This window comes from Nilaparvata lugens, chromosome 11 (genome assembly GCF_014356525.2).
Source record: "Nilaparvata lugens isolate BPH chromosome 11, ASM1435652v1, whole genome shotgun sequence".
Lineage (NCBI taxonomy): Eukaryota > Metazoa > Arthropoda > Insecta > Hemiptera > Delphacidae > Nilaparvata > Nilaparvata lugens.
The window spans coordinates 9,738,895-9,761,424 of record NC_052514.1 but is presented as its reverse complement, the minus strand read 5'-3'; the positions used below and the strand labels follow the sequence as shown (position 1 = coordinate 9,761,424).

Genomic DNA, 22,530 nt, shown 5'->3' with positions numbered 1-22,530 from the left:
GACACGTTTTTAGAAGGAAAGGGAGCAGATAAAGGTAGTGACGAATTATGAGGTGGAGATCAGAAGGAAGGAGAATGAGGAGAAGCGAAATATGAAGAGAAGGATTGGTGAGTAGAGAGGAGAAGTAGGAGGTGGAGGAGACAGATAGATTATGAGGAGTATGAAGAGCGGAAAGAGGAAAAAGAACAATAAAAAAAGAAGGAGGAGGAGGTGATGAAGAAGAAGAAGAGAAAAGAGCAAAAAAGGAAAAGAAGAAGTAGGAATACAAAAAGAAGAAGAGGGAGAAGAGGACGAATGAAAAGAAGATTCGCAAGGACACGATAAAGGGGAAGGAAATGAAAAATGGGAGTAGACGAGTGTGAAGGACTGGAGGAAGAGGAACGGTTTTAGGGGTAGAGATGAAGATGATAGGAGGAGGATATGTGAATAAAAAGTAAGAGGGAATCTATCAATTTCTTAATCAATAAGAAATTCGATAGAGAGAATTACGTGAAGAAATGTATAAGTGGATTCAGGTAGAAAAATGTGTCTATGATGAGATGATGATGATGGAAGGTGATGAAGAAAATGATGAACAAGATAGAAAGTGGAAGCAGATGAAGAGGGTGCAAATGGTAATATATAAGAAAACAATATAGGAGGATTAGTTGAGAGAAAAATATAAATGTAGAGAAGGACAAAAATCTCGAGGATGATGAGAAAAAGAAGAGTGAATGGATACGTAGAAGAAGGAAAATAAGTGTTGACGTGTGAATGAAGAAGATTGTGATTGGAAGGTGATGTGGAGGGTGAAGGAGAGACACTGATAAGTAGATTAGATTGGAGTATTTAATTTGTAACAATGTCTAGTAGAGGAGAAAGAGAGGAATGCGAGAGAAAAGGAAGTAGAATGATATATGCAGGAGCAAAAACTAGAAATTAAGAGGTCAAAGAAGTCTTTACTTCTCTAGTCTAGAGGAAGACAAAGAATGAAGTTGTAGAATTGGAGGAAAAGGTATTAAATGATGACAACAGAAGAGAGAGATGGATGAAGCAGAGGAGTTTGTAAGTGAGGAAAGGAAAGAGGGTAACGTTGGAGAAGTACAGGGAGGAGAAGAATAAACAAAGAATATAAGGGAGAAAGAGACGGACGAAGCAGAGGAGTATGATAGAGAGGATGGGTGAAGAAAGTGGGAAAGTAGAAGAATCAGATGATTGATTGATTGAGTACTTTATTTATGTAGATTACAATATATACTGGCTTATACACTTATATACAATAACTTACAATGCAGCAAAATTATAGATGAATTTATAAAGGAGATATAGATGAAGGAGAACTCTGGGAGGAATATAACAGGAAGAATGATAAAGAAAATGAGAGACCCTTAGATTCTATAAGAGAGTTGTAGTCAGAGAGAGAAATCAGGATGGAGAAAGGAGAGATGGAAAAACTGATACGAGTCACGTGCAAGATCCTTGTACTATTACACCTTTTCCTCTCATTGCTACTGATCTCTCATCCCTCTCCTTGAAAACTACATATTATATAATATATATTTGTCATATATCTTATCTATGACGCGCATTGAAACATCCCGTTCACTCTCTCAAACCGTCTCTTGCAGTAGGTGCCTTGCTCTTATATTCCTGTGCAACTTTTCAGTAATAAGGCAACTTGGTTGTAGATGGCTGCAGATAGGGGATAAACCACAATACCTGACATGAGTTTCTATCATTTGAAATGTAAGTCAACATGTTGTATTTGTCGATATGTTGTTAGTTTGAACTGATGAAAAGTAAATCCAGGGAATTTGTGGAAGAAACGAATACAGCAATGTATTGTAGTGAGATATAGAATGAGATGTGATTTGTTTTGTCTCCAGTGCGAGGCATGTATTAGATCATGTGAATTGTTGGAAAATAGTGAGTTATTTCATGTATGATTTGAAGGTCAACTAGAACCTGATTCTTTAATATAAAATGTCAGAGAAAACGTAACTTGGTGCAATTCTCAATTCTTAATTCTGTAGATTCATATGCATCACCCATATGGGAAAGTTCTTAGTTTATATTTTGGCTTGATAAATGTTTTTTATTCTGGAACGTTCTTCAAATCGATTTCACTAAACCCATCCAGTCAATAATCCATCAGGGAGGAGACACATTATATTTTCTTGTACTGTATTTTTTTCTCGGTTCAAGTAAGAACCGAATATCTGAATATTTGAAGAATATAGGATTGAATGAATGTTTAGGCTACCACTTCCACAGAATACAATTAAGTTCAGTAGTCTATTCATAGTTTGAAACACATTTCATTAGTCTTGAAGAGTAATAGAATTTTGGAATCATTCAAAACAATGAATTCTTTTCTCTTAGCCTATTTCATGTTGAAATAAAAGTGTGATGAATTGTTGAAGAGTGATAACAACTTATAATTCTCGAAGGGTTGATTATTAAAAAATTATATATATCCCAATTCGCAGATTATAAAATTCAAATAGAATACAAACTTATGTACTAGAAACGTATATTATATAAAATAGTGTGTAAATAGTAATATCGGGGACCGAGCTTCGCTCTGGAGTACAAAAGCATGAAAAATGTATTACGAAAGAAGAAATTATAATAACATTCATACAGAAATGTTCCATCTAATCACAGTGAATTGAGTTTAATTCCCAGAGAAATGCAAAAATTTCCCTCACGAAGGCCCAGATGCACAAAAGCCGGTTAAATTTTAATCCTGATTAACTTCACGTGAACCAAATAAGAGAAGACCATTTAAAAAAGATTTATCGATTAGAATTAATCAGGATTGACAATAACCCGGCTTTTTTGTAGCCGGCACTAAGTATTTGATTAAATGATTACAAAAGTTCAACAGCTGAGTCATAATTTTGACACAGTCCCACACACATGAACTCGCTCACTCACTTCCATCACCAACAGACGACGAAATAATTATTATCATAAGTTTTTCCAAGGATGAATAATAATTATCCGTTCAATGTCCTTCATCGAGTTTTCCTAGGGATGAGACCTAGTGCAATTGGATCTTTTTATTATAAACCTACTATGTTCTGAATTCCGTGAGAATCGTTAGAGCCGTTTTCGAGATACGGTGATATACAAACATCTAAACATTTAAACATATAAACAGAAGTTGCTCGTTTGATAGTATAGGATGGAATTACAATCTATACACTCATTTTCAGTCACTTAGAGTAGATAAAACATAGAAAAAATTCGCATCTTGCATATAAGTGAAATTGTTGAAATTAATAAAAAATGTTTTTTATAATTTGAATAAAGAAGCCCATATAAGTGAAGTGATTTTGTGAAATTGTTGGTATCCATTATTCGTATTGTAATCCTACATTGTGCTCGGATGAACTAGAGTTCAACAAGAGCTATAAATGTAGAATAGAAAATCGAGTTGGAAAATGAAATCTTGATGAAATTTAACAACTAGGGCCTACTGCAACCAGAAAATAGTAGTTAAGCCGCCATGAAGATCTTGTCCAACAGAGTAACAAGTGCCCAAGTGATACTAGACAATGAAAATCTTTCAGAGACGAGAAAGTTGAAGAGCTCTGAGAGCAGCTAACCACCAGAACTTACTCTGCACTAAAGTGAATGTGTTCATCTATTGAACGGACAATTGCCGGTACTTCAAAACTGGGACTTGGCTGCCAACGGGTGCACTTTAAGCCTCCTGTAAGTCCCTTGAGGACTTAGTGAATCTGCCTCGAGGCTTAGACCGCATTCACATAGTGAGCACATGTTGACCCATATGTGAGCAAGTTTCAGTTATCACATCGTTTGGTAATAAGCTCTGTAATTTCGTCCACTCTCATTGAATTGGGGACCTGTTGTTATCATGAACCTGGGTCATTCAGGTTGAACTGTTGTTATTACGTAGCTTTGTTGAAGGCTTGTAGCAAGGAGTCATTGTAGGCACAGTGTATTTTTTATAACCGTACTTCACTGCTATCAGAGAAAACAAGATTTTCTATAAATGCCAGGCATTATTTTATAGCATAATCAGTACCATTTTTTCTGAAAAAAAATTATTTCCAGTCAATAATGATGTGTACTCGTAATTCTATTGAATTCATTGAGTAATAACAAAGTGATAAAAATTTGACTATTAAGTAAAACAATCGTGAAGGCCTGAGTTTAAAAACCAGACAAGCGCCATTTTTTGAGAAAATAGGTTTTTGTCTGATTCTTATACTACAGAAGCTGCCGAATCGATTGGTGTAAGAATCAGACATGTACAGTGCCTAGTTTTGCCGCTAGATGGCGTTTACACTTGTCTAAATCATATGCTAGCAAACCGATGAGTTTGAAAACCAGACATGTACTGGAGATGTCTTGTTTTCAAGCTCATCAAGGTTGATTTCCAATCATTTTCTAGGTTATGTCACAAACAAAGTTGTTTTGATTGTTCGTTACTCTGGATAATCTTTATTGATTAAGTTTTTAGAGTGAATATTACAATATCTCAAGTCACTCCAATTATCTTTATTGCCTTTATAATTATCTATTTTGAAATGAATTTGGATAATATATCAGCATGGATAATAGTGACAGAGATCCAGATTTTATTCCTAAAGCACCACCACTAGTCAAGTGTTCAGCTAAATTTGTTTTTTGTACAAATTTATGTATAAATAATAAGGATAGTAGATTCATAGTTTTCAAATATAGAAGTATTGTCTATGAAGGACATACTGTAGAAGTCCACAACATAACTGACAAGAACATGACCCTTACAAAAAATTTACAATTTCTATGAATAAGAAAATTTCAATATGGATAAAAGAAATTCAAATCCACTCTAAGATGAAGGTATCCCTTTAAAAATGCATAAATGCGATTACATACAATATTTTAAAGCAGAGCTTGTGCCACAAAACTATCATGGATTCTGTGAAAATCCAACTAGAGTAGATGGTAGGCATGTGTAAAATAATGTAGAAAACTCAGCATTGAAATATGATGAATGATAGGTCTACCCTATGATTAATGTCTATTTCTTTTGTATATAAAAGTTGAAAATGTTCAAATCATGTGTTAATCTTCCAAAACCCTGCCGAAAAATATGATGAGTTTGAAAACCAGATATCTCCAACAACTTTGAGGCCCCCCTGTTAATTAATTAAAAGTTCAAAAAAGGTTATAGTGATAGAAAACGTACAACAATATGGTAGAATTTGTAATAAAAGAATGTGAAGTTACATTTTTCGGATTTTTTTATGATAAGCAGTTTTTTCTTATTCCCCAACAATTTAGTCTGTGGCACTTGTCTGGTTTTCAAACTCAGGCCTTCGTATACGAAAGATGAAGATTCTATAAAAAAATGCAGTTGGAATATCGTTACTGTATATCTTCAGCAATATCATTGCTGAATAATATTATAACATAATAAGATATTGAAAACACAAATTTGAAATTGTCAACCACTTTTTATTGTTATAAATTATTATAATATATTATACAGAACCAGGTTTCGTGGCTTTACCAGCCACATCTTCAGCTGTGGATAATAATAATTTGAACTAACAGAATAAATTTATAGTTATATGAAATTTGGTAATCTGCTGGCTAAGAATAAATTTATTCTGTTAATTCAAATTATCCAAACCATCAACAAGTGTAACATTGTTTTTCAAACAACTTTAAATCAACAAAAATTGTAAATGATCTTTCCACCATTTTAGAACACCTAGCTAGCCTTGCCTTGACTTTGAACTCAATACCAGGGAGAACTAGCCTCTCTCGCTACTCACTCCTCTACCTAAATATCAAGCCTCTCCAACTACCTACTCATCTATTCACTTCCTCCTCCGCCATTTTCTCTTGGGTAGACAGTAGTTGTAAACAAACAGCTGAAGATGTGGCTGGTAAAGCCACGAAACCTGGTTCTGTATATATTATAATAATTTATAATAATAAAAAGTGGTTGACAATTTCAAATTCGTGTTTTCATTATGGAAAAGTACCACAACATCACTCACAACACAACTGTAAGGTTAATATGATATTATTATATAATATTATTACCGTATATCTTCAGTATACTACTTCAGCAATAGTTCTTTGAAGTTTGGTGGTAGAAGAGTAAAACAGTATGAATCATGCTCTAGGATTGTGCTTGGGTATACTGTATCACGGTGATGGGTGTAATAAAAAACGTGCTTGCTATTATAGCTGGTCTATTATTCCATATTGATTTACTTAATTTGAAAATTAAGAGCCAAATTGTGTGTTTGTGATCAGTTTGCAGAGTTTTACGAATTACAAAATTACGTTACACCATAATCGTTCTGATGAGTAAAAATCGTGCAAGTGGAAACATTCAAATTATTACTTGATCAATGCAAGTTGAGAAATAGTTTACTAGCAATAATTTGAAACAAAAACTTCAAATTATATATTCCTTAATATAAATCCTCCATACCTTTATGATCCAATTTCTAAATTTTGTTATACATTATAGAACTCTCTTGAAATGAACAATCTCTAATTTAGAATTATTAACGGGAATATTTATAAATTACGAGAGTACTACTGTGTTATACATTATAAAACTCTCTTGAAATGTACAATCTCCAATTTAGAATTATCACGGGAATATTAATAAAATACAAGAGTACTTCGAAAATGAATACATTATCATAAACACACATGTAAACTACTTTTAATTCAGATTATTAGTTTTGAGATTCACAGAAACGTCTTACTCTCTAAAGATACACATCCAATATCGTTTTCTCTCAGACGAGAACTCACATACCTTTATTTAGTATCTTACCCGATAAACCCACGCAAAATGGATGTCATATTATTCTGATCTCATTCTTATCGCAGCTCCAGGGGAAATAGCAGATTATAAACGGTGAGGAATATGAGAGAGAGAAAGAGGAAGATAGCAGTTTCCGCGACAGTTGAAAAAGTAGTTCACTCAAGATTATGATCGTAATATGAAACAAAATACCGGCGGAGCGATATTCTGAATAGAATCTGACAACGGAAAAATGTTATTCAATAACTCCTGGGCTGCTGCTCATCTTCGTTGCAGGAGTATTTTCACTTTGTCTCGGCAGGAATACAGGAACGGTTCCCGTGCAAACGCTTACAACTCACTCGTTTCAAGAAAATTTATCATTTTTGTTGGGTTGGAATTGTCTCAGTCCTGATATTATTATTGTCTCCCAGATGTATTGTGAATTATTCAGCGTGCAATCTAATTTGCTCAATGATGTGCAGTGTTGTGACTGGAATTTGTTCATATTCCGAGAAACGTTTGGAGAATGTGCTTCATTTGTTCAGTTATTCGATTTTTCTCCTTCGTATGGAATAAATATTATATGTCATCCACAAGAATCTAATTCAAACTGTTGATCATAGAATATGATCAGATTTCAACCGTTATATGAATAGTTAATTGTATAGTATAATAGGAGAATTTAATGACAAAAATAATTATACACAATACTACAAGAGTCAAATATAAAGAAAATAAAAATCCCAGTACCCTTTTTTTAAAATATTTTATCACAAAATGTTTCGGACATTTATTACATCACTTGAAAATGGCATAAATGACCGAAACATGTTGTGATAAAATATTTCAAGAAAAGGTACTGAGATTTTTATTTTCTTTATATTTATATTACAAGTAGCCCTATACAGAAAAGAGATATACAAGAGACAACTACACTAGAGGAAAGGGGAAAAATCATTGAGGTTCAAAGTAACGCTAACAATAAACTTATTCATAACTACTGTTACCATATTCATAATATGTGCATAATACATGATGAATCACTGGATTCAATTATTTTTTAGTTCATTGGCTCTGCGATTATACAGTTTCTTTCCTCGCTAATTATTGTAAGCAGTGGTTTGAAACCTAATTATTCGAGTAGTAGTATAAATACTACTTATACAGAGTGACACAGAATAACGTCAAAACAGATTACCGGAGTTTATTTGTTCAGGAGGAAGCCATATTAAAGACGAAATTGTCAAAAAGTGATAGATGCTATTAATAATTCTCAGATGGCAAGTCATGAACTTTACATTAGTTACATAAAATCATTTTTGCCCTTCCCACTAATGTTTTATGGCGTTTTTTAAATTTTCCGTTACTCTGTGTCACCCTGTAGTATAATAGTACTTGTATATACTACTAATGATACTTGTAGTATCACACAAATAAGAGAAGTTCTTTCATTCGTACAACTGAATTTTCTGGAAAACGTAATTTCCAAATTCTCCTGTCTGGTGTCTGTGACTTCATTCTCCGTGACATTCTTTATGAAAATGTGTTAAGAACTTCATATTATGTTTTGTGGAATATCGTCTTTTCTTTCAAGGTTTAGGCACAAATATACAGAACAAACAGTTGCGACTTCAAATGGTATTCCCATTGCTTTCAGTAAAACATAATTTATCAATAATTCTCACCTGTCTTGTCTCTCTTACCTCATTCCTTCCAATAGTATACAACATAAAAATGTCTAATGAGATGTTATTTTTCTTCTGTTCCAGGTTTCGAAAACCAACCACCGTCAACATGTCACGTCACTCCAGAACACGTTGGCGAACCATCGCTCTCCTACTTTTCTGCCAGTTTGTCAACCTGGTCAGTACCACCTCGACATCATCCCGTTCAAAGATCGCCGACCGAAAAAGTTCCAACCTGCAGGAATCGGACGACATGCTGAACATCTGCGAACTACCGGCCAACAGGCACCTCAACATCTACTGCATGTGCGACGACCCCCAAAACGCAACCTCTGTCAACTGTCTCATATTCAGCAGCGGGGAAAAAGAAGACTCGTTCATCTGGAACAGATTTGAAGCTCTACCTTTGGTGAAGAAACTGGAATTCCATTACAGAGCAGTGGTCACACCTAACTTCATCCCCAGCAAAGCTTTAAGGAGTTTGAAACAGTTGAAAACCTTGGAAATCGTTTATGGTAACATTGAGAGAGTTGGATCCTACGCGTTCTCAAATCTGAGTCTCCTACAGGATCTGGAACTGACAAGGAACCAAATCGCTTACCTGGAACCGTTCTCTTTCTGTCACCTACCCGAACTGAAAGTGATCACACTGGGAGAAAATCAGATCGTAGAGTTGAGACGAGATGTGTTCGTTGATATTCCCAGTTTAACGAAACTGTACATCGATCGCAATAACCTGACAACCATCCATGATCGCGCTTTCGCTCAGTTGAACAAGTTGGAAGAGTTGGAACTCCATGGAAACCAGTTGACGTCCATCAACTCGTTGACGTTCTACGGGTTGTCCCGTTTGAAACAACTGGATCTCCACCAAAACCGGTTGTCGTTGATTGGTGAGAATACGTTTTCCGAGATGCCACGACTTGAGGAGTTGATTCTGGAGAGCAACCGGTTGCAGTACATCAACGAGAAAGCGTTCAGCGGTTTGAAGCACCTGAACCGCCTGATCTTGAGTGAGAACCGGCTGCAGTCCATCCATGCCGGTTTGCTGGTACCTCTGCGCGATCTGCGGTTCTTGGATCTACGAGACAACAATCTGGAAACTCTTTCGTACGAGACTGTGCTGCCCATGGTTCCCAATCTGAAGAATACGTCATCCTACCTGTTCCTTGATGGTGAGTGTTATCTCAATTTCTCTATTACAATTTCAAAGATCATACAGTTCTCATCTTTGCAGTCATCTTTTGCATGCAATTATCACAAGTCATTTTGAAATCAAATTTCAATATTGAAATTCATGAATAATAGTCAATATAATCTTGAAAAAGCCACGGTAAGCTTATATAATTCTATCAGAAATGCATTCTTTCTTTTCAAAACTGTATGAACTGCTTTGTGTTTTTCAACAGTATCGTACTGTTTCGAATAGTGGTATTGACAACTCTATTAGTGGTATCGACAACATCAACGTCCTCCTCTTCCAATTATGGAGAAATACCACAACATTTTACCATAGAATTAAATTATTAGAATATGTTTATTTTCATTTTTATTCGCGAAACATCAATAGAAAATTCAGTATGGAATTGCAGATGGATATCAATAACATGAATTATACTACTATATTTTAAATACTCTAGGATAATTACAGTAGTGTTTATATTATTCCTGTTGAAATTTCACAGTTAAATCCCTTATGAGGATTTTCCATGTTCTATTTCCTTCGACCTTCAAAATCACCAGCTTGAACAGAATCATCTAGAACGTTAGGTCACTTCCACTGGGACTGATTTCATCAGACATTCAGTGCTTGAATATCTTTAATTTGGATTAATTCAAGAAATCATCCTGATCTTCTTTCACTGAAAATGTATGAATTCAAGCCTGGCATCTGTCATGTAAAATGAATCGCATTTCAGAATTGAACACTGGATTATTGAAATAGAGTATAATGTCATATTCTCATAGTACCATCATAAAGAAATAATAGCGTAAGTAGATATCCCATGGTATAGGGAATTTATGTCGCAACCTTTGCTGTTATCTCTAGCCGATTACTGTCGATTATTGTCAGTTTTTACTGTTCTGTTGGGGTGAGAGTGTTTCAACAGCACAATTTGAGAGACTATCAGCCTCACACAGCTGCATGGGAAAAAACTACGTGAATTTTCGGCTTGGTATAACAGTAAAAGTTGCAACATAAACGCCCTATACCATGGGATACTTACGCTATTGTTTCTCTATGGCACCATAGTGCTGTGATATTTATACAGTGCGTTAGTAGAGATCAGTAGTGAAGACTAAGATGAATCTTGATTATTACTTTTCTCTAATATTAGAGTGTAGAGAGTGTGTTAAGTGTGTTGCATATGCAGACTATGTCAGGGGCTAAAGGAAGTTCAGGTCAATGACCCAGAACGTTGAAAGACTAGACGTGAGTGCAGCTGCTTTCTTGACCTACCTCAAAAAACCGTTTCACTGTGTCAAGGTCAGCTCATTGTGACGTCACATACTCGCTGAGTCATATCACAGCATGCAGCCACAAAAATAGAATAACCAATTAAGTATCGCTACTCTCTGCTGTAAGTTTTGAAATCATTGATTAAGGAATTATGAATTTCTGTTCCCAATATGAACTTTGAGAGGAATATCACAAGAAATTATTGGAGGGAGTTATACAAAATGCTTAATGTCACTGGTGTAACATTGTCTCATTCATATAATGTGATAAATCTCTGTCATAAAGATTAGGAATTATGTTTTTGAATTGATAATTATTGTAGTAGTTATGATAAGAGGAATGAGTTTCTGTATGGCTTCGAAGCTTTGATTTTCAATTCATCCATTTTACTAATCTATGTAGGCTACCTGTAGAAAGATAATTTGGTCATATTTTTCAAAACTATGTATCATATAAACAAATCATTATTCCTGGACCAAAAATCAAGTGACGAAGCACTGTGTGATATCATAACCTCAAACTTTGGACAACATTAACTTTTTATCAAAATGTTTGGAGAGAAATAGTAAAGGCTCAGCCTAGTTTTTCCTTCCATATCATAATAATATGTATTTAATATTTAATATTTCTCACAATAAATGAATGGATTTATAGTCATAATATTTTTCGAAATCATGTAGTCTATTGACAGTAATTTATTTTGTTTTTTTATGAAAAAACCGTGGATAATAGACACTTTCAAGTTTCGATTATTGGAGCTCCACCTCAGGAGTGGAACGCAATCTACATTTTTCTACCAAAACGCAAGTTTATTCAGATAATTGTCTTCAAAACAAATCGTATCATCAACGTGAATAATGATGAATTATAACTTTACTGCGAACCAATATTTTTAGAACGTTCATCTTTCAAAGTTCCCTGTAAGATCCCTATCTTTCATTGTGTGTTATTCATCCAGTCTGTACACCATTTATTAGGTAATTTGTGCACTGTGATATAGATGTATAGTAGTTATAGAAATTAATAAAAACAATATAAAAACTTGTATTACCCTTTATTATTAAGAATAATAATTTAACAATAAATGTATTATTTTCAAAATAAAGGGACTACAAGTTTTTATATTGTTTCTATTAATTTGTACAAACGTAGCCAAAGTGGAGTGTTTATATAATATAAACTACATACTTAGGGCGGCGTATAGTAGGTAGGACTTAGTAGGTTTAGTAGACACGTTAAAATTACGATTACTGGAATTCCTCCAAAGGAATAAAATGCATTTCACAATCCTTAACAAAAAAGTGAGTGCATTCGAATATTAACTTTGGAACAATAGTCAAAGTGAATGATGATAAATTATAACTGAAAACCAATTATTTCCACAAAGTTCATATTTTATAGTGCGCTGTGAGATCCTGATCTTCTATTGTTTGATGTTTATCTACTCTTTTTCCAAATTTCACTATCCACTAGGTACCATTCTATCCATAGGTACATTACATTGCTCACTTGATAGATGTTTACTTATATAAACTACAAAGGTAGAATATATGGGATTCAGTGGGCAAATACATTGAGCTAACATGCGGCTCACGATCCCTATTGATCCTTTCAAACCAACGGCAGAACCTAGCAGCTTTTCTCTGAAGAATATGTAGCGGCGACTTTTTGGCCGTGTAATTCAACATGGATTTGATGGCGAAATGGAAAGGGTAATGGGATTTTGTTTACTTTATACACATGTAAAGCTTAAAATCCCATTCTCGACGGATATTCCCACAGGAATATGATGCTTTTCCCCCGTAACTGCAGCGCAAGCTGCAGTCTGCCGTGAATAATATGATGTGATGATAATGTTGATGTGGAAAATACATGTATATAATATGATGTCGACATGAAACTAGTTACTTTGTAATAGATAAGTGGCATCTTTTCGGAAATTGTTGTTTGGAAGGTGTTGGTGGTGTAAGCTGTGAGGTAGTGGGTACACTATTTAGCCACTTGAGAATATGAGTAAAAATTCAGAGTCAGTACCAGAGAAGAAGTACCAGAGAAGTCTGGAGTGTTAAAATTGAGTTCAGATATAGGTAATAAGAATGTAATATGATGAGGAGATACAGAATATATAGGTAAAGAAGATGTAATATAATGAGCAAATAATAGGTATGAATTTTTAACTCAATATTCACATTATATATTGTAGCGAGTTGAAAGGAGAGGCACTTGTAAAAAAAGAAGAGCTTTTCTAGTGGAATTTGAAAATCCTAAGAAAATCACGTTTTGAACTTTAAGGCTGTGCAAAGGCTAAAAATAAACTTTCCACTGCTGATAGTTTTCAAAGTTTTTCGATTTGTATATTAAGCTATCAAAATGAAAAAGCTTTCTCAGAAAAACATTTTTTTTTCCGATCATTACTTTTTGAGATATGAGCGCCTAAAGTTCAAATTTTTGGGACTGAATACTTCAAATTCGGTAAGAGATAAATCCATAAGATCCAGATTATAGATTCTTCAAGGTATTGTTGATTATTTATCAAAATTTGGGAACAGAGTAGTTTTGGGCTATGCCTGTTGTTCTATCCCGATCATATTAATATGATTTGTAATTGTATCAAAAAATAAATGAATAAATGATGTAGTAAAACAAAAATTTACTGAAACTAACAATTTTTGAGAAAGTTATTCAATTTACCTAAAATTACCAACAATAACTTTTACAAAAATATTTTGTAATATTCAAGTATTTACAAATACTTCAACTTTTAACGAAAATAACTTGAAAGAAAGTTATTCAATTTACCTAAAACTACCAAAATAACTTTTTTGGGTTATTTTTGGTAGATTGAATAACTTTCTCAAAAATTGTTAGTTTCAGTAAATTTTTGTTTTACTACATCAACAATACCTTGAAGAATCCGTCCTCTGGATCTCATGGATTTATCTCTTACCGAATTTGAAATGTTCTGTCCCAAAAATTTAAACTTTAGGCGTTCATATCTCAAAAAGTAATGATCGGAAAAAATGTTTTCCTGAGAAAACTTTTCATTTTGATAGCTTGATGATATAAAAATCGAAAAACTTTGAAAAATATCAGCAGTAGAAAGTTTATTTTTAGCCTTTGCACAGCCTTAAAGAGATCATGGAACTTTCTCCTCAGAAATAGTTCCAAACTCTTTTTTTATAATGAAATAAAAACACACATATACCATCCAAATTCTACAGTTTTATTCAAATAAAACTGTAAAATTTTCATGATATATGTGTGTTTTTATTTTATTATGGAACAGTTCTAAGACAGTGACTCAGTCGGACTTTTTATATAAGTAACCCCTTCCATTTTGTACAGACTGTAGTGAGTTTCTCCTGTATTACGATACTTTTCAGGTATTTTTGTCAATGGATAGGGTCAATTATTTAGTTGATGACTATCAACTATTTGAGAGGAAGTAATAATTCATGAATAAATCTACCTCTAAAAAATTATCGATTAGTCTATGAGGCATGAAAATGTCTTCAATTATGAGGTTGTGATAAATGGTCATAATAATATGTGGATATCAATCTACAGCAAAATGTGATCCAGTCATAATAACAGAACCAAAGTATACTATACTTTTTTCCACAAAAACAGTTGAAAATATTTGATCAGAATGAGTTTGAGAGGAGTGACATCGGATGAGGCTTGGAGTTGATACATTTTATAGGCGATACATATCTATTTCTGAATTTAAGAATAAGTAAACTATCAAAATAAACAAGATACTAGATTAGATGAGTCAAAATTGAAAAATCAAAGTACCTTCTTTCGAACTTCAAAAACATGAGTACCCTTCCACGTAAATACGAGTAGCCCTAACCTAAATATTTATCAGAGCAAACGATACTATAGTCGGAAAAGAAAAAACAGGCTATTGCCCAAAACTTCTTCAATTTCCTAATTCTGTCTTAAATCGTCCAAATATTATGTAGGTTATGTCCATTTCAATTTATACACCAAATCATCAATCTGAATATATAAATATGGATAAAACAAACAATTTCAAATTTAGATAGATTGATAATAGAACTATCGTAAAAACATGAAACAAACTTCAAATTCACAAAATGTGAAATATTTCTTCTATGTTTAGTTTTGAAGTATTTATATTTGAAAATCTACTTTGTAAAAATACTTGAGGACTGGAAATTTTGTGTATTGAAGAACTACAAGACTTAGACTAACTTATTTCGGACTATGTGTTATCTAAATTTGGGAGAGGAATAGCACAAGGTTACCTTAACTTCCCTCTCCCTATTATTTTGATAATGTACTTATGTATAAAATGAATAAAGAATGAATAATTCTAAAAAACACATACAATTTGAGCTCGAAAATATCAACTTCACTAAGTATGCAAATGAGTTGACTATGAGTAGATTGAGCCCCTTTTCAAATTTGAAATAATCTATAAGTATGGAAACTTGAAAGAGAATCAGAGAATGAGCAGTAGATAGGATGTTTCTCAGAGCAGCAGAGCAGTGATAGTAGTATGTAGTGAAAGTAGTTATAGTATGTTTTTTTTTTAATTTTTAATTGTTATTCAAGAGTAGAGCATCTTGAAATAGAATCAGGAAGTGGATAGACTATTTCTCAGTGAAAGGAGTTGTAGGAGCATATAAGAGGGGAAGCCTTGTTGACTGCCAGAATCAGTTACCGTTGATAGGCTTTGGGGGCTTCGACAGTTCAAAGACCAATAACGTTGAGCCAGTGTCAACAGAGCTGAACCCAAGTTACGATGTTCTATCAAGACTTTGTTCATCAAAATCCAGCAGCGTCAGCAGCTTATCTGATAGCTGATTGCCTCCTGGATAGTTATTATCATCATCTTGCCCTGGACATCATCTGATGTTCGATCCAGAAGTTGGCCAACTTACAATGATGTTGCGAAACGTTGTAGGCTGGCTTGCAACTTGGGAAGTTGAGGTGATTGAGGGATAAAAGTTGGTAGAGGATGAAGAATTTGAATTTGAATATGGGGATTCCTTATTTTCAACTAACAATCATTTTTCAAAACATTGTAGACTGGTTTATAACTTGGGAAGTGTTGCGATTGAGGGATGAGAGTGAGTGATAAAAAAACACTGAATGAGAATATTATAGCAAACTCCTCATTTCTATTATTATTCACTCTATTTTTCATCATTTGTCGATTGATCATTGATTTTTCATCATTTATCAATGAATAAAATAAGAGTGAGATTTAAAATAATAAGTTGAGGGAAAAGGAAGGTAGATAGAAGAAGGTAGAAGGCCTATGTGTGAGGATATAAAACCCCCTGAACCAGATGATTCCTTGAGCCAATAAGACCCTTGCGAAGCATTGGTTACTTGCTAGTATAGATGAAAAATCTTTGAATAATATAATAAATTCAACTGATATTGAAGAATTTATCTATATAAAATAGTGTAACGAGGGTACTAGTACTTTCTATAATAATTATTAAACCATTCAAGTAGCCCCATTAAAATATCTAGTAATCTTCATCACCTGTTCCATGTGTCACCACCCTCTGCTCTTCCATCACTTTTCCTTCTCCTTAGGTATTTCCTTCGATTTCCTCCACACTAATTTATTGTTTTATTGATGGTTTTCTTTTAATTTGCCGCAGGCAACCAGTTCATCTGCGACTGTCGCCTCTCCTGGATGCGTGGTCTGCTGAACGACACGCCCACCGACCAAGTGAAGACCGTCCTCGAAGAACTCACCTGCGTCTGGGAGGACGAAGACAATGACATCGGCCATGGAGTCGCACCTCTCACTTCCTTCCGCACTCATCATCACCAGCACCATTCATCCTCCGAACACAACTACGCCAGAGACGAGCTGAATGACAGCGAATACGATAACACTCACAATGACTACGAAGGCAAGATGAAGATGTTCCTGGACATCCCCCCTGAGGCGCTCCCGTGTCCACAGGAGTCCAAACAGGTCCCTGATATCCTCGACTATGCCGACAATGAGCTTCTGGGTATCAAGGAATCTCCTTTCAGTCAGGCTAATGCAGCCTCTGATATCTCATCACGTCCACTGGTAGTATCCGGGATCATGGTTGCAGCAGTTTTCACCGCCTCGTTTCTGAGGCTGTTCTAAGGCAAGGTCTGTGGAAGGACAAGGTCTCGCCATTTGTAGTAGGGTATTTTGTGGTAAGGACCTTGGTTCTAAGGAATGAACGTTTAGACTGAAGAGAAACTGAGAGTAGGCTAGTGGCTAGGTGTTGTGAGATGTTTTCATGTTCTGCTGGTGTGGTGGTCCTTTTTGTAAATTTGATCATGGTGTGTATGAGGTTTCCCAATCTTCGAAAAGTTCTAGAGGAAGCCAAGAGAATTGTAAGATGATTATGGAGTTGAAAAGATAATAACATCTATGAGAAAATGACGGTTATGAAGTTGCAAATCCAGGAAAATGCATGAACGTTCAACAAATTTGCAGAAGAGTTTAGATAAGCTCATTAAACATCATAAATCAATGAGAGGATGGTGATCTAAGAGTTGTATGTCCAGGAAAATTGAAGATCTTCGAAAATAATTAATTGCAGAGAAGTTTGGATCAATTTGTTGACATTATGTCTATGAGAAGATGCTGATCTCAAAGTTGCATATCGACGAAAATTCGAGATATTTGAAGAAAAATAGATTACAGAGAAGTTTAGAGAAGCTGGACAGTATCTTATCTATGAGAATACAATGATTTCATATTCATATGAGTCCTGAGAAATTTATAATCTTCAAAATGCTTTGAATGATTTCAGACAAGTTGATTGGAGCTTGAAATTCAAGAGATGGCTGAGAAGTGATAATCTAATAAAATGCATAATCGCATAAAATCTTCAATTGAAAGGAGGAAAATACTAAACGGATTTGAACAATCATTTTTCTTTCAATAACAATTCTCCATGTGATTATGTTATCAAATCAGTTCTATGGTGTACGAGCTCCAATCAAGTCTCCCTTGGAGATGATAAATCATTTACTGTCATACATATTTCTTCATTTTCCTGAAAATGTGTTTCAGAACACATTAATCTTACATTGCAAATCCCATCATTATTTGGAACTACGATAGGCTATTCTCCAGTCGAAGGTAATTTATTTTATTATTCCTGTCTTACATTAAATGTTTTGTAGAAGCTTACTTCTGGAGACTTATTTTGATTTAATTTGGAATGTGGATATTTTGTAATAATTTAACTTGTATTTAGTAGCAGCTTATCGTGGGATTCATTATCAGCAATTTATTTCATCATCCATCATAACTAACTTTATCAATAATTTTCTTAACTTGACCTAAAATTGTTTTTTAAATACAAAATTACAACATGAATATAATCTTCGTTCCATCTTATAATTAAATTTGTAAAATAATTTATCACTGCCTCTGTGATTTTATTTCACTCACTTCATTATTCATGTGAACACCAAATTCTATTTAGAACGAATTTTGTATATTTTTGTGGTAGGAATAATTTGTTTTAAAGTGAAATTCATATCACATCATCATTGTGTAGCTTGGTTGAAATTTCACAGAAGTTTGATCATTCTTTGTGTAATTATGTGATGAACATGAAGAAATACCTAATGTAAAAGAATTTGAAATTTGAAAGTTCCAGGTAGAACAAGAGAGTGTCTGTAAACTGTGGTGTATTGGGTTTTGTAATGATTGTGTGATTGTAATTAACGATTGCTAGATGTTGAGACTTGTAAAATGAATGGTGATAGATAATTTACAATTCTTATTTCATGTGAATGTAAATAGTTTCTTCGTTTTAGATTTTATACTGTTTTTTTTTCTCTAGCTACTATAAATGTTCCACTAATTCCTACTATGATATTCATTCCATTTCGGAATCAATAATGATTCTAGATTATTTTGCAAGGTTCTGATCATTTTTTGTTATTTGCCTAACAGTATTAGGTTTGTTATTTAAAATGCAATTGCATAATTATGTTCAGCAAAGTAATGTTAATTTATTGTCAGCTAGTATTGAATAGATGTCATCATTGACACTCAATAAATATGATACACAGCATATGAACATCTTCATAGATTTTTAACGTACCTTAACGTATTTAAAATTCTAAGCATATAATTGAATACAATTTTTAAGGCATTGATGATCTGTACAAATCACATAGAAAAATTGTATTTTTCAGTTTTTGAATATATTTATTTAATGTGATTTCATGCAGTTAAAGATATCAAATTTCTAGTTTCATTGAGTGGATCTCTCAAATTTATTCAGATTCAAAATTTATTGATTGATGATCTGTCCAAATCACATAGAAAAATTGTGTTTTTAATTTCTTGAATATATTTATTCAATGTGATTTTATGCAGTAAAAGATATCAAATTTCTAGTTCCATTGAGTGGATTTATGAAATTTATTCACTCGTTAAAACTGTGCCTGATCGTATTATATTCATTGAGTGGATATGAAAACACTAGTTTTTCTTGATATATTGATTTTAAAACATTAAACGATTTTTAAACATTAAGCGTTAATGACTAATTTGTAACTCTTTAACATTAGTGAAGCTATTTTTCTGGGAGAATGTTGTAACAAAAGTCCATTGTAACAAAACCTGATTCCAATATATATAAAATCAAAACTAATCACTCATGACTTGAGTATTATACTCAATACTTACTAGACCCCTCAACATGTTTATTGAGGGCAGGTATCCCTACAACCATCACATGAGTATTATTGTGCATAATATAGTAATGAACCTGAAGTATTTTATAGTTTAGATATTAGTATGATTATTATAAATGTAGACACGTAAATTTGATGTGAGGCACTGATTGATTGTAAACTTGCTGATTTTAACTAAATGAAATGAGAATATTTTTATCTACTACATTGAATAGATGTTTGTAAATAAATGTAAAAAACTCCTTATAACTACAACTTATAATATTTATCTCACAATTCTATTATTATGGATGTAATAACTTTAGTAGTATACAATTCAATCTTCCATCTTTGTTTTATCTTTATTGTTTAATTGTTTTTAACGGGGAAGCACAAGAGCAAGAAAGAGAGTAAAGTCTGTGTAATTTTATTTCAGTTCATTTCATATCTCTATCTTGGTCTTATTTCAGTGACTATACTAAAACATTTCAAATAAATATTCTTATTGTGCGTGTAAATTGGTATATTTTTTGTAACAATATCAAGGTTGATTTAAGTTATTTATTGTCACAATGGAAAATCTTTTCAATTCGATATAGTCCATTCCCTCTTTCTGGAGCTTTTTACTACTGTGATAAAATAACTTACTTAATTGTTCCATGATAATTTCATCAATAAAGTTTATATACTTTGTACTCTAAATTCATTGATCAATTGCCTCTCTCCTTTTTGCAGATCATAAAGAATATTGAGCATTGCTGATATTTGTATTTGATAAAATTTTATCAAGTCTACTGGTGAAATGAAATCAAGAATTGAGACGAATTATAGAGGACACTCAGCAGTTGCATGTGTGCTGTGACTTCAAGTTTTTGAAAAACTAAGAGCAAACCTTTGGAAATCAAACAGTGAGTACAATGATTCATATTCAAAATAGTTAAAGATGCTTTAGTAGTTAGTTGTAGACAATTGGAAATCGTTTTCTTTCTCAATTTTCATGACTCCAAGTGAACAATACCTACTTGAAACTGAGTTATTGATAAGTCTTGATTGATAGCTTATTATTTATAACCAATAATGACTCCAAGTTGACTCCAAAACATTACTCCAAGTGAAGAATACTTGAAACTGAGTTATTGATGAGTCTTCATCGATAGCCAATTATTTATAGAATTATTATTGGTTACAATAATGACTCCAAGTGGACTCCAAAACATGACTCCAAGTGAAAAATACTTGAATCTGAGTTAATAATGAGTCTTGATTGATAGTCTATTATTTAAAGAATCATTATTGGTTATAATTCAAAACTATGTTAACAAATGTTGAAATTTGATACATTTTTGATGAATATAAACCAGTCAGTGGTTCATACTTGACTTGAAAATAATTCACAGATATTATCAGAGTAGTAATAATCAATGTAGTATCAGTGAGTAAATTTTGTGCTTCGAATAATATTACAAACCATAACCACATAGAACAGGGTGGTGTATTGGATAATGAAGAAAATCTCCATCAATATTCCAATTTGATACATTTTCCCCACGTTCCAGCGGAAACAATGATATAGAATATCCCAAATATTAGAAACATTTGATAATTGATAATGGAAACAATAATATTTCACCACTTTAATATCTTTAACGACAATAAACTGCAGTCTATTAAGTGATGTTAATACTAATTCTTCTATTATGAACAATAAATGATGAAATATTTCAATAATTCATAAAATGTATTCAGGGCTACTCTCTTGTATTTATAAAATAGAATTATAGTACCCTTTGAAATGAATGAAATAATAATAATAAAAATTATTAATTATATAATAAAATTATAGTTATAATTTGTATTCTTATTCTATTATTTTATCAATTTCAGAGGTTACTATAATATTCTATTTTATTCAATAATTCAATCATAATATCTTCCCAAGATGAACTAATATATGCATAATAAGCTGCATCCCAAGTACTTGTGATTGCATATATATTCCAAATCAAACATATTCTAAAATATTGAAATATAAAGCATCCTCTAGTACTTTATCATGAAAGAATACTAGATGTAAAGGTGCGTACAGATTTACGCGCCGCGAACATGAGCAATTCACTTTTAATCAGCTGAGCCCAAGCGTTTTATATCTATATCTCACCGTTTCTGTGAAAATACAGATATAGTCAGCTGATTAAAAGTGAATTGCTCATGTTCGCGGCGCGTAAATCTGTACGCATCTTAAGAATCAGCAACAATACTAGAGGTAGATTAAAATATTATTTTTATAATTATAATGGTTGGAGATGAAAACATCCTTGAAGGAAATGTTTTGAAGTTGGTAGATTACAAAAGAGATTATGAAAAGGGGAGCGATAAATGATAGATCACATCACAAAAAGTATAGAGGGGGATAAAAGTAAGGTAGAAGGTAGAAGAGGAGGCGCTGTTATTAGAAAAAGACGGAGAGCTGAGCTGGGAAGGACCCAGCAACTTCACCCTCTAGACACAGCCCTAAACATACTTCTGCTTCATCATTGTCGATCAATATATTTTGCAGGAATAGGATTAGTGATCTTATAAACTGAAATACACCAGAAATTGTGGCATTTTTTATGTATCTTGATATTATCATGAGTCATATTAATTCATCCATTATTTCTTAAAAAGTTATATATTAATTAATAATTATAAATATTAAAGTCTACATGGAATAATATATTGTGATCAATAAAAAATAACAGACTTATTGATATGAAAGACATCTAATGTGATGGGAAACCAAGAAAAACCTTTCCTAATTTCCTATCATATTGCTATTCGAATTGAGTGATCCAGTTATGCTCATTTCATTGATACTTTGATGATTTAAAGAAAATGTACAGTTCCATTTGTATGAAACCATATATTATTAGCACAGTCAACATGAATGT

At 33.0% G+C, this 22,530-nt stretch overlaps 1 protein-coding gene across 1 annotated transcript in view; it reads left to right on the top strand.

The window, feature by feature from the left end:
- The window catches only part of LOC111060433 (connectin), a 117,321-nt gene extending 97,019 nt beyond the window's left edge, over nt 1-20,302 (top strand). The window contains exons 3-4 of the mRNA XM_039437577.1: nt 8,548-9,638; nt 16,573-20,302. Of these exons, the coding sequence (XP_039293511.1) occupies nt 8,573-9,638; nt 16,573-17,057 (1,551 nt within the window). The 5' untranslated portion in view covers nt 8,548-8,572 and the 3' untranslated portion in view covers nt 17,058-20,302. The remainder of the gene's footprint in view (nt 1-8,547; nt 9,639-16,572) is intronic.
- Nucleotides 20,303-22,530: the final 2,228 nt, after the last annotated feature.